The sequence below is a fragment of the Ictidomys tridecemlineatus genome, chromosome 3, assembly GCF_052094955.1.
Source record: "Ictidomys tridecemlineatus isolate mIctTri1 chromosome 3, mIctTri1.hap1, whole genome shotgun sequence".
NCBI lineage: Eukaryota > Metazoa > Chordata > Mammalia > Rodentia > Sciuridae > Ictidomys > Ictidomys tridecemlineatus.
Genome location: NC_135479.1, coordinates 146,206,781 through 146,220,617, shown reverse-complemented (window position 1 = coordinate 146,220,617; position 13,837 = coordinate 146,206,781). Strand labels below are relative to the sequence as shown.

The 13,837-nt window shown below is 39.3% G+C and overlaps 1 protein-coding gene across 4 annotated transcripts in view; it reads left to right on the top strand.

Moving 5' to 3' along the window:
• Cd86 (CD86 molecule) overlaps positions 1-13,837 on the top strand; it is a 70,634-nt gene that overhangs the window by 53,109 nt on the left and 3,688 nt on the right. For 3 of the 4 annotated variants that reach the window (XM_013359696.4, XM_040270276.2, XM_078044132.1), the window contains exons 4-6: positions 2,116-2,418; positions 5,069-5,227; positions 12,391-12,427. In XM_013359696.4, the coding sequence (XP_013215150.2) occupies positions 2,116-2,418; positions 5,069-5,227; positions 12,391-12,427 (499 nt within the window). Of the gene's footprint in view, positions 1-2,115; positions 2,419-5,068; positions 5,235-12,390; positions 12,428-13,837 lie in introns of all 4 variants that reach the window. The other variant, XM_078044131.1, reaches the window with a different exon arrangement.

The following is a 13,837-nucleotide window of genomic DNA, read 5'->3' as shown; positions in this document are numbered from 1 at the left end:
TCATTTCTGGGAAGTCCATTTAAAGGGAGCACAGGTTCTAGGAGTAGGGAACTGAAAGTCCCTACGTACTTTTATAGTTTGCTTCAGAAGAAGAATCAGAAGAAATATTCTTTGGGGACAAAATAGAGCCTGCTGAACATGTGGCAAAATGAAAATCATGGGTTATTGTGTCTAGCCAGAGCAGCCTGGAATCATTACATTCATTTGCTCCTTTGATCCAGGTTTTCCTAATCAGTAAATCTTGGCCTATAACTTCTAGTAACAGCTGACTGATTTGGGTTTTCGCCTCAACCTTTTATAGGTTGCTATGGATGATCTGCTGCACCAACCATAAGCCCAGTAGACGGAAGGGAAATAACTCAATTAAACATAACACACAAAGAGACAAACCTGATGCTTTCATAAGACCTTGAAAAACCTAAATGTCACTACAGATTTTTAACAAATTGTCATACCATAAAATTAATGGTTTCTGTTCCATTACTTTCTGTTACATTGCTGTACTTCTATTAATTTATAGATTCTGTATAGATTTGCAATCACCACTATATACAGGGTACAGAACATTTCCATCACCCTAAACAATTTCCCTTATGACATTCCTTTATACATAAATCTAGTTTTGCATCCAGTAGTTTCATCATTTTGAAAGTGTCACATAAATGAAGCCATACATTACATAACCTTTTAAGACTGGCTTCTCTTGTTGAGCATAATACCTTTGAGTTTTATCCAAGTTGTTGCAGGTAACAAAAATTTGTTCCTTTTTACTGCTGAGTCCCATTCTATTGTTCATCCATTCAACCTATTGAAAGACATTGGGTTGTTTCCAGTTTGGGGCTGTCATGAATAGAGTTGTTATAAACATGCATTTATGGGTTTTTGTGTGAACATAAGTTCTCATTTCTCTAATGTAGATACTGAATCCAGATTAATTCTTGATAAAACAGGTAAAGGAAGATCAGCACCTATTTTGAAACCACAGAATAAAAATAGAGGCAAAAATTGACCATGCAACCCTGTGTGATTCAAACTAGGCATCAGGGATCTCAGGACATTTAAATAAGTTCTAAATCAATGTCTTCAAAGTGTTACCAGATACCACTGGAGAAGCATGTGATTTAGGTGTGACTCAGTTGTAAAACCTGTAAAACAGTTTTGTTTTTTATTTCAACATGTATTAGAAGAACTATCACTTATTTAACCTATGATTTCATTTGCTATTTAGACTAAATAAGGTCTAGCAATTTATCTCTACAGACCACATAAACTACAAGCAGAATACTCAAGTAGTATGTTGATATAGCAAAAACTGGAAAAATGACATGTAAATGACTGCTATTTTAGAAAAATACAATACATTGTAAATTAGTATGTAGAACTTGAAAACTAGTTAGGAACTATAGAAGAAGAGCAAGAGATTTAGCAGGCAGAGGCCTACGTGTCAGGTCTGGGGACCATGTGCCTGTGGTCCTCATGAGCCATAAGAACAAGAATGGCAATCAAAGGCAAGAGAAACCCTGTATTTAGATCATGTGTTTTCCCTATAAGTGGATGGAGTTGGCCTTCATCCTATAGTATATAATGAAGACATTGGACAGTTGAGCCAAAAAATCAGTATTCTGAATTTCTAAATCCAAAGCCCCCACCCACTCACCACCGTACTACTAGGGTTTCTAAATGACACCCAGAGCATGTCTACACCATGAAGTCAGTTCGTTTCTGGTGGGACTTAGCTCAGTCCCTTTCTGCTCTCCTATTCTGATGACCTGAAATGTACCCCTTGGGAAACTTGGGTCCTACAAGCAGACCATGTGTCCTGACAAAGACTCTACTCCCTGGAGTAATAGCTTAATTTTAAACCTTTGGTGAGTTCATTTCAGTCCCATCTCTCAGAGAGTATGCCTTTGATTTGGATATGCAGGAAGTAAGCATTCTTCCATAATAAACGGTTATTATATGGTCTTCCCCAAGGACTAAGACCTATATTTTAGATACTCTGGGGTTTCTAGGTATGCCTTAATGAGCTCCCAGATCAGGCACTTAATTATTGACTGTTTTCTTATTTATGTATCTAAATTTAGACTATTTTTCGTATCTCTATTCTGCTTCCAGCTAACTTCAGTGAACCTGAAATAAGGCCACTTTCCAATATAACAGGAGATTCTGGCATAAATTTGACCTGCTCATCTAGTCAAGGTCATCCACCACCTTTAAGGATATATTTTGTTCTAGAAACCCAAAACTCAACTGTTGAGCATGATGGTGTCATGGTGATATCTCAGGATAATGAAACAGAACTGTACAACGTTTCTGCCAGTTTGTCCGTTCCGTTCCCCGATGACACGAGCAATGTCACTATCACCTGTTTCGTATGCACAGCCTCAGGGACACTTAAGTCTCCACCTTTCAATACAGGTAAAGCTGCTTTCCTAGGCTATTTCTTTCACCAGGTATTATATACAAATGCTTGAGGCAAATCAGCCAGTGTTTCCAGCTTGCTAGGAAACCTCCTACCAGGCCATTTTATGATAGTACTAGGGAAGATCAAAGTGGAGGGCTCCTGATGCATCTGAGTGATGCAGAGTCCAGGAGCCCGTGAACCTGTGGTGCACTTGAAGGAACAGGTGCTTCGCCCTGAAACTGACCATCTTTTGGGCTATCCTTGAATGGAGGATTTTGAAGGTTTGGGCAGGAAATGCAGAAATTTCTCTAATTCTAACCTTAGAATTCTTCCTTTGATTTAACACACACACACACACACACACACACACACACAGAATGTACATACATATAGTACTCATTAATAATATAGAACTCTTCTAGACATTGTTTATTATGGGATAGAAACTAAAAGGTATGAGATGTCCTCCCTGTTCTTGAGGATCTTCCAATAGAATCTGAACTCCATAGTGGGAAAACATATGGAAAACAGAATTCTAAAAAGATTGAATCAGAACCTAAATTATATTACATGGAAATATATGACTAAATTTAAAACAACCAATAATCTGTTTTAAGGGCACTCACAGGCAGGCAAGATATTTGGGGGTTAGGGAAGCCTTCCCAAAGAGGTGAGACCTTATAATACCATAAAAGATCAGTGGGCTTAATAAGTGTAGTGAGGAGAGGGGAGGGAATTCCAGATGACAGACTCTCAAGTTAGTTGTGACTTCTTGCTTAGAAAAATTTGGAGATAGTTCCTAGGCTGAGCGGGTGAGAGGACCACAAGAATTAGCTAATCTGACATAAGGGCAAGAGATACACCAAAGAAAGACAGAAATGCTTGTGGCATGTTCATGATGTACTATAGGAACTGATCCAGTCGGAGGAAGGGCTTAAACTAAGCAGTGCCCACTAATGGGAGCCTGATGTCTCAAAGTCCCAGCTTTGCCTCAGAGGGTACACATCTATATTTGAGACCTCATTTTGAGGAACAGTAACTGCAAACTTCCCTCCCAGAATAAAGGCAATCTGCACCCACACTGTTCCCATCACTGTTTGATCTTAGCCTGACCTCTCTTCCCATCCATCTGCCTTCTGTTTGCCTTGGCCCTTTCTCTGGCTCTGGCCCTTTGCTTTGGCCCCTCTGATGACTCCCACCTGACCCTTTGTTCCAATCCCTGGATTTGCTGCCTCCTTGCTCCTAGTATCTCGTTCAAACATAATTGGCCTCCAGGCTTACTCTCAGGAACATCCCCTAGAGCTAGTCCCCACAAACCACTTTTACAACAGTGTCGGTCCCTCTCCTGGTACTAATTTCTTCCACTCAGAGAGTTCAGCTTCTGAGAGTGCAGTAAAAGGTGGGTCACCCAGCCCATCCTGGTGGCTTTAACTGCAGCCTCTCTTAGCCTGATAGAAGCCTCTCAAAGTTCTGGGTGAAGTTCAATACCTTCCTATAGCTACCAGCTTCTCCATTCAAGACTTACCTTGGACCCTCCATGTGGCTCCAGTTTACAAAGAGCAGGGTCTTGCCACGATGGCCTTATTGTGGCTTAAAATTCTGCAGCTTCTCAACAGCTGCCCAAACTTTTCCAGGTACTGCCATCTTCAGAAATGTTTTAGTCCAGCTCTAACTGCCTTGGAAACATAGGGTTTGTCTCTCTGGGTCCCTGTTCTATGGGTTGATCAGAGATAGGTTAGACCTTGAGCCAAGGAACTTTTTCAATGCCAACAGGTAGCAGTATCCCTATTGAAAGTAGAACCCCCTCTACTAGGATGCCAACCAGGTTCAAGTGTAATAAACTGGGACATACTCAACAGGTATTAAATGTGGCCCTCAATGCTAACAACTTCTCTCCTTACTGTACCAGGCACAGGGCAAGTGCCAAAAATTGTATTAAGCTGACGGGAGACCAGCTGGTTCTATTTTTTTCTTGCAATTTGGGATTAACTACAAGATGCCTAAAAAGTGAGCCACTCAATTTTCTAGCACCAAATCTATTTTTCAACTTCCCAGAAATGTAGGAGTTCCTGTGCAAGGAAGTTAAGTCCTGACCTCCAGGGAACTGATTTTGACCCTGACTTGTCAGGCATGAAAAAAATATCAGCGGTTTTCTTGTATATAAAATTCATGTTGAGGAAGCCTGCTGTGACCTCAATGGGAAAAATGACCACACAAATGTAAACTGGAGGTGGGGGGGCCTGTGAGGAATGTTCCGTTTTTTCCAGGTGAGAGGAGTCTAGAACCTGATGTAGAGATGCCAGTGGACAGGGGGATCATGACAAGGGACTGGGGGAGCAGGGCACTGTCTGAATGAATGCAATCAAGGCCTCAGCACAAATATTTTACCCAGATCCCTGTATCATGCCCCGGGTGTCTTCCCCACCTTGGGGAGGGGAAGGCTGCTCAGACCAAGCTCAGAGATGCTGGCTTGATTCTTAGGTAGCTACCAAGGCCCTGAGCCTGAGGCTTCCTATGGCCCCATATTGTAGATTCCTGGCTCCTCTGGCTCCCTGGGCACTCGAGTCCTGGGGAAATGCTGGCAAGCACATAAAGAAAACAGCAGCAAATATAATCCTTTTATAAAAGAGTTGCTGGCTGATTGAAATGTGTGGTCATTTCTAGTTCTTCCGACGGACTCCTTGGCTCGTAAAGACCAAACATACTTGGCTGCCTTTGGACTCTTGATCATCTCGAGCATCATATTTGTGGTGGTGTTGTGTCTAAAAAAGCAGAAGCGGCGGCGGAGGCAGCAGCACCAGCAGACTGCCGGCTCTTCTGAAGGTGATTAGTGAGTATTTGTCATCTCTGCAGATGCCACCTTGCAGCCACTTCCCCATCAGCTGCCTCTGGAGCTCATTGGCTGAGCCCAGACTGGCCAAAAAGTCAGTGAATTGTTGGAGGAAAAGGTTTTCCCTTGGGGTGTGGAGGATCCATAGGACTCTGCAGGCTGATGATGTTGCCCTGAACTTTTAGAAAAGGCAGCAGTTTGAACTGAAGTCTAAACATGCACTTTGAGTTTCTAGCCAAAGCTGACTATTACTTGCTTTACCTCCCTCACTACCACTCACCTTATTGGGACAATAATTTTGATAAAGTGAAATGGTGAAAACAATTGTAAACAGTGGAGGTTATGGACTTGGTCATGTTCCAGCAAGAGTGTTTGCTAGATGACAAGACTTTGTTTTCTCATCTCTAAAGGTCTAGGCTTCCTATGAAATAAGTTAGATGCGTTGTTCACCATTGACTTGCAAACAATATATTAATTTTTTACTGAATACAAAGTGCTACATATCTATTATCAAGTCTACTCCAAACAAAAACCACCTCAATTCCACTTCTGAGAAAAACATGATTATGCAGACACCATTTTAGGCGTTTTCTAGATTTTCCTATTTATAAATCTATGTTATTATTCATAATTGGGATAATATAATAAGGATGATTTTCACATGTTATATAATACCATCTGACCTGTTTTCTAACTTTGTTATGCCAAATGTAATAAGACAATTTTCAATGTCATAAACATCATTCTACAGCATCATTTAAAAAAGAGTAGCAAGATATTCCATTATGTAGCTATACCCTAATTTATTTACTGACCAACCCCCTTTGTTGGATGCTTGGGTTCTTCTAATAGCTTTGCTACTACAAAACGCATAGCGTGGAATAGCCTCCTCACTGACTTCTGTTGTCGTGTCTAATGAGGGCAAAATGGTCCCTGACTCTATAATAATTCCATGCCTATTTGTGGTTTGGGCTGGTCTGAGTAAGATATGATTGGACTTTATATCCATAATTGCCTCAGTAGTAGTTTGGTTGGTGTTGATAATGAAGGTAACGTAATTTGTGATAGAAAGCACAAGAGGAGTAATGCTTTTGGCCAGCATTGTATTTGAGATTTCAGAGAACATATTTTAAGATCTATTTGGAAAATAGATGGATGACATTTAGGAAATAGATGGATGGCAGTAATTCATTTCATTCTACTGTATTTTGAAAGGGGGAAATTAGGGGAGAAAGGCATGCCTTGAAGTAGAAGGGTGACCATTAAAGAAGAGGGAGGGAACCAGAGAGAGAGAGAGAGACAGAGAGACAGAGAGAGAGAGAGAGAGAGAGAGAGAGAGAGAGAGACAGAGGAGGGGAGAGTGCATGGGGTAGGGGAAAAGGTGTTGGGGAGTGAAATTGATCAAATTGTATTTTTATGTATGTAAAAATGTGACACAATGAAACTCCCTATTCTATATAATTGAGATGCACTAATTTAAAAACAAAAAAAAGAAATAAGAAGACACCTTAATAATGATAGCTTTGGAGTCTTTTGGCTAAGATCAGGTACAGAGTTGCTTTCATTAAAAAAAATATTTAAAAATAAGGGGGAAATTGAGGAATAATTTTCAAATATCAATAAACTACTACAAAGCTTTATAGCAGAGTCACTCAAACTATCAAAGTATGGAGTGAACTGAGCCATTTCTATGGAAAAAAATATGTGAAAGTATAATATTCAGAGCACAGACATTTCATGCATCTCCAGGTTTTGACTTTTCAAGATGAGAGTTTTGAGCTTCTCTTTCTTTCAATCTCTTTCAATTTCATTCCATTTAGAATGACCCAAATATGCAGAAGCAATCTTCATCTTGGGAGTAAGCTATTTCCTAAATTTGCTTTCACGTTGAAATGATCAGTTTACAATTGAAACAAAAAAGAAAGGATTGAGAAAAAGAGACTAAGAATATTTCCCTGTGAGATACATAGAAAATTTTAGAACACTAGATAAGTGAGTTAAAAGAGGATGCATATGTATGCAAGATAGAAATTGAAGGAGGGTTAAAGAAGCTATGTGTGTGCACATAAAATGGTCACTTTGTAAAAGGCAGAAGACATAACTGAGCATGCTTGTAATGGCTTAGGCCTGTAATCCCAGCAACTTGGGAAGCTGAAGCAGGAGGATTCCAAGTTCAAGGCCAGCCTTGGCAACTTAGTGAGACCCTGACTCAAAAATCTCAAAATAAAGATGATTGGGGATATGGCTCAGTTGGTAGAGTGCTTTGGGTTCATTCCCTAGTGACACACACACACACACAGAGGCAGAAAACAAGAGGTGATTGTGCATATGTTACCCTCAAGAAAGTGATAAAGATAATGGTAGGAAAAAGTTGTACAGTCAATTACCTGTGCCAGCAAGTTTGGCCAAAAAAAAAAAAAAAGAATTCTTGATACCTGTGGAGGGAGGCATGCCACATACAAACATCATGTAAGTACAAGATGTTTGTAAATTTGAGTTCTGTAGCCTTGGCAATATCTACCTTCACTTTGTGGCTACTTCTGGCATTGTCCTATAATGCCAGAAGTAGCCACAAAGTCAACATTTAAACAGAAACCTTCACAGAGTTTAAAAACCGAAAGTTGATGATATCATCTCATTTGCCCTTCAAGATGCTAAATTTGATAATCAAATCCAAAAGTATAGAAACAGATTTTTTAAATTGTCTGCTTTCATTTTTAAATAGGGGCTTTTTTTAAAAAATGATTTTGTAATAGAATGAAAGAATAGTTTAATAATTCTGTGTTGGTCTACAGACATCTGAAACATTATATTCAGCTCTAAGCACCACTCTTATTTTTTCTTAGAAGTGTCAATGTTTTCAAGAGGAACTTTGAAAATAATAGAACCTAACCCAGATCTATAAAGTGTCTGGGAGCTCGGTAAAACAAGACAGAGCTCACATGTCTTAGCTCCTTCTGTGTTGCTATAACAAAATACCCAAGACAAGATGCTTTATAAGAAGTTTATTTTGGCTCATGGTTTGGAGGCTGAAAAGTTCAAGCTTTGGCAGCCACATCTGGTGAAGCAGATAGCATCACATAAGGCAGGTAGTGCATATGGAAGAGCACATGCATAAGAGGAGACCAAGGGAAGGTGGCAGGCTTTGTAGCAACCTGCTCTTGCAGCAACCAACTCAGTTCTATGAGACCTAATCCACTCCCATGAGATGGGCATTAATCTCTTCCAAGGGTAATGCATAACTACCTCCCAGTAGGCCTCACATCTGAACGTTACTCCACCTCTCATGACCCACACCCTGGACACTGGGATTCCAGCCCATGGATCTTTAGAGGACAGACCCCATCCAAACCACAGCATCAAGCAACTGAAAATGTTGAGCTGAGGAAAAGCCCAAGAAGAAAGACGTGCTGATTCAACTATCTGAAGAGCTGACACAGGGTAAAAAGATTACACTTAAATGGGTGGCCCCAAAGGACATCTCAGTGAATGAAGGTTATAAGAAAGTCCAAGGAAACAAGAGACACTTTTCTAACAATTAAAAGTCTTAAAATTGTGTGGAAGAAATGGACTTCTGCATTCTTCCACAAAGATTCACTACTACAAGAACTGTCCTTCTGCCATGAAAAAATAGAAATCAGTAAAAAAAAAAAAAAAAAAAAGTAACAGCAGTTTTCAGACCTTAGACAACAGGCAGCAGAAAAAAAAATGTAGCCCCGAGAGAAGGAAAAGGTGAGAAGAGCCCTCTGATTGCCCCCAACTTACTGCCTACTCTGCAGGATGCTCTTAAGTAGGGGGAGTCCTGGTACCAAAACTAGAAAAGGACTTTGCAAGAAAAGAGGACTCAAACAACCCTGTGAGTACAGATGTCAAAATTCTTAACAAAGTTATAACCCCAAATCTAGCAATATATTAAAAACATGCTACACCAGAATCAAGAAGGGCTTATTCTAGGGACACAGAAAAGCTGAATATTCAAAACCAATGAATAAAATTCACCACATTAGCAGACTAAAAGAAAAACCATGTGATCACATCAAGGAATACAGAACAAAGCTTTTGACAAAATTAATACCCATTCATAATTTTTAGACAGGAAGAAAAACTCTCATCAAAGTAGGAATTCAAGGGGAATCCTTCAATTTGACCAAGGACATCTACCAAAATTCTTCTCTTACCATCATATTTTCTGGTAAAGCCTGATTGCTTTTCCCCTGAGATTGGGACTAAGACAAGGACTGCCTTTGTTCACTGGAGGAACTGGCCAGCACACCAAGATTAAAACAACAAACAATGAAAGGCACAAGATTGGAAAGGGAGAAGAAAAATTGTCTTTTTTTTTTTTTTTTTGGCAGATAACATGACTGTGTTTGTAAAAACACCTATGATCTATATCTGGGAGGAATATACCATGGATTAAATTCAGGGGCACTCGACCACTAAGCCACATCCCCAGCCCTATTTTATATTTTATTTAGACACAGGGTCTCACTGAGTTGCTTAGCACCTCGCTTTGAACTTGAGATTCTTTTGCCTCAGCCTCCTGAGCCGCTGGGATTACAGGCATGCACCACCTCACCCAGAACCTATAATCTATTTAAAAGCTATTAGAGATAATAAGTGAGTGTAGCAAAGTCACAGGATAAAGGTCAAGATACAAAATCAAGACCTATTGTATTTCTGTATAGTAACAGTGAACAATCAAACTCTGAAATAATGTTTAAATATAATTTACAGTAGCACCAGATAATATTAAAGTTTGGGAATAAATTTAACAAAGAAAACACAAAATCCGTATGGTGAAAACAAATAAATTTGATGAAACAAGTATAAGACCTGTATACTGAAAGCCACAAAGCAGTATTATTGATGAAAATGAAAGCCAACCTAAATAAATGAAGATAGAAGCCACATTTATGGATCAGCAGACAAAATATTGTTAAGGTATCAAGTGACCCCAAATTGATTAATGGATTCAAAGCAATCTCAATCAAAATCCCAAAAGAATTTTTAGTAGAAATCAAAAAAGCTGGTTCTAAGGTATATGGAAATGAAAAGAAGCTACATGGCCAAAAGAATTCTAAAAAATAAGAACAAAGATGAAAGACTTATGTCACCTAATTTTAAGATCTACTGTAGAGTTATATTAATTGAGACAATGTAATATTGTTTAAAACTAGACACATCAATCAATGGAATAAAACAGAGTAAAAAAATAAATTCACAGGGTTAACCAATTTGATACAGGTGCCAAGGTAACCCTATGAAGTGATGGTATTGGGAGAATTAGAGAGCCACATGGGGAAATGTGAACATACAAAAAAAATGACTGAATTTAGATCATAAATGCAAATGTGAGAGCTAACATTAAAAAACTTCTGAAAGTAAACATAGGAGAAAAGCTTTGTGGCCTTTGATTAGGCAAATCTTCTGAGATAGTTCCCAGAAAACACAAATCATATCATAAAAAGATAAAATTGATAAATTGGACTTCATCAAAATTAAAAACATTTCGCCTTTTTTTTGTTTTAACAGATACAACTTTTTTAATATCTTTATTTTATATATTCATTCTTTGTTGTGTTGAAGATTGAACCCAGTGCCTTGCACATACTAGGTGAGTGCTCTACCACTGAGCCACAACCCCAGCCCACATTTGGTCTTTGACTGTGTTAAGAAATCAGAAAGTGAAGGGGCTGGGATTGTGGCTCAGCGGTAGAGCACTCACCTAACACATGAGAGGTACTGGGTTCAATTCTCAGCACCACATAAAAATAAATAAATAAAACAAAAGTTAAAAAAAAAGAAAAGAAATACCCAATATTTTAAAAAAAGAAATCAGAAAGTCAAGCACAGGCAGGGAGGAAACATAAATATTTGCAAAATACATATCTGATAAAGAATGTTGTGTCTGACGAGAACTAAAAAATAAATATTAAAAAAAGAATGAATATCTAGAATATATAATTATATATTACTACTGATTAATAGGAGATAGTCCATCATTTAACAAATTAACATATTCATGCAATGAAAAAATTCTAAGCTATAGAAAGAATGGGCTCCTGGTAATATGCAACAACACAGATGAATTTCTAAAGTGTTCTTCTAAGTAAAGAAGCCAGGCATAATACTATACATTATACAATCTCATTTATATTTATATCCTTTTTCTTGAGATTCAAGAAAAAGCAGAACTAATGTGACATTAAGCAGATCAGTGGTTACTAGGGGAAAAGATATTGATTGAAAGAGGGCAAGAGGAAATTTATAAAAATATTTTTTCATGATTTTGATTGGTTACGTAACTGCATACTTAAAAACTCACCAAACTTTATGCTGAAAATGATTGAATTTTACCGTTCATTAATGTAGCTCCATAAAGATGATCATGTGAAACTGTTAATGAGAGGAAGTGTTCAAATGACTCTATTTGTAGTAAAAATCGAGTCACAAAACAAACAAGGCTATTGTTGAGAGGATTTCCGTGGTCCCAAAATTCCTCCAAGGGTGCCAAAGTGAACAACACTTAAGACTGTGCAATTCTGAGTGGGACAACAGTACGGACACAACAATTAGGGAAACCTAGAGGAAAATCATCCCAAACTGCATCTGCAGCTAAGTCTATACGAATAGTAATTATGGCTTGGGAGTTCTGACTGGCTAGAGAATTCCATTAGGCCTGTGCATGCAACAGTGGGTACTATCTATTTGGTGGCATCACTGGGCATCAATATCTGTTTAAGCATCAACATCTTCAAAAGTCCCTTTCCTTCACCTTTTTGCTTGCAAAAAAAAAGGATTGGAAACTCTTTTTTTTTTTTTTTTTAACCACGATATGATTGCTAAAACAAAAGGTATTACCCATCCCAGTGGTATTTTTATTTCAGGAAGGATAGAGCTTTAATTGGAAAAAAAATAATCTATGTCCAACATTAGCACTTAAGAACCAGGGATCAAGAGAAGGCTTTCACTTTTTGAATGCAAGAAACTGCTTGCCTGAGCCTGTTAAATGGCATCTTTTTAGTGACCATCTCTTTCCTGTATGAGGCCATCACAATGTCTGAGTCCTGTGACTTTAAAATCCCTTCAAGTTTTTCCTGTTTTCATTTGTATGAGGAATACAATTTCTAAGGTTGTTTTTGGTCTCTTTCAGAAACCATCAAAATGGAGAGTGAAGAGACCAAAGAAAGGTGAGTCCTGACCCTGCAGAAATTGCTGAAAGAGGTCTGATCCCTCAAGGGTCTAAGGTTTGAATAGTCTGGAGCCTGCGCCTGCTGAGACCTCTGCAAACAGGAGCTCATGGGGAGGGAGAGGAAAGTGAGACTAGTTAGTCAAGTCATGGTCATGTGAAAATGAATACCCAGGGTTCTGATGCGGTGAGCATGGGCTGCATCTTATTCACCATGGTCACTCAGCTCCTAGCACAGTGCCTGAGCTAGTGAATGCCCTGCATATGTGGGATGAATAAAAGAAGAACTGAGGAATAATAATACGTTCTCTTCAGCCTCGGTGCCTTTGCATCTGCTGTGCCCGCTACTTGGAAGGTTCTTCTGCCACTGCTTCACCTCATTCTTCAGACCTTGCTCTAGCAGCACCTTAAAACCCTTCCCCAAACTAGATCATGTCCACCTGTTAGAGTGTCTTGTGGATCCCTGGACTTTTTCTTCAAAATGGCAGATTATACTAACCTATTTGTGAAATTATCTTATTAAACTCTATGATGAAAACTAAATTAAACTCTACAGAGGGCAGAGACCTATCAGATAAGACCATCATTGCACCACCAGCACCTAGCACAGTGCCTGGCATATGGTAGGTGCCCAATCAGTATTTGTTAAATGAATGAAAGAATGCATGAAAGTTCCTGATTATAAATCCTTTCACAACATAATATAACCAGATTGTCTGGACTCCCATCCCTTTTGAGGAATTGGGCTCTCCAGAATAGCAAGACTCTGACTGCCTGGTCATAGGGTCAGGCAACCCTCGATCAAAAACCTGGCCACAGAGACAGGGTCATGACCCCCAGGGCACTGAAGCCACCAGAGTGCTCTGCACTAATCCAGTGATTCTAGCAGCAAGACTAATTGGGGAGCCAGGGTACAAGGTGCTGCCTGTCTTGTCAGACGCAGTTCAGAGATGGTCTAGAAGAGCCTATAATGAGAAGACAGCAGAGAATCAGCACAGGGCAGGGGCAAGGCCAGACGGAAATGCAAGCTCAGCCAGACACAATAGCGCACACCTGTAATCCCAGTGGCTCAGGGGCTGAGGCAGGAGGATCACTAGTTCAAAGCCAGCCTCAGCAAGGGCAAGGTATTAAGCAATTCAGTGAGACCCTGTCTCTAAATAAAATTCAAAATAGGACTGGGGATGTGGCTCAGTGGTTGAGTGCCCCTGAGTTCAATCCCTGGTACACCCCCACCCAAAAAAGAAAAAAAAATCCAAGGTAATTGTTGAAGGAGGCAATGATGACAATGTAGACCAGGGGTCTTTTCTCCCACTGTCTCCATCTCTCTCTTCCATAATTTGTTTCTATTCATTGTTATTACGATGGTCCCCTTTGTCTGCTATATCACTGAAATCTAGAAAAATCAAGTGGT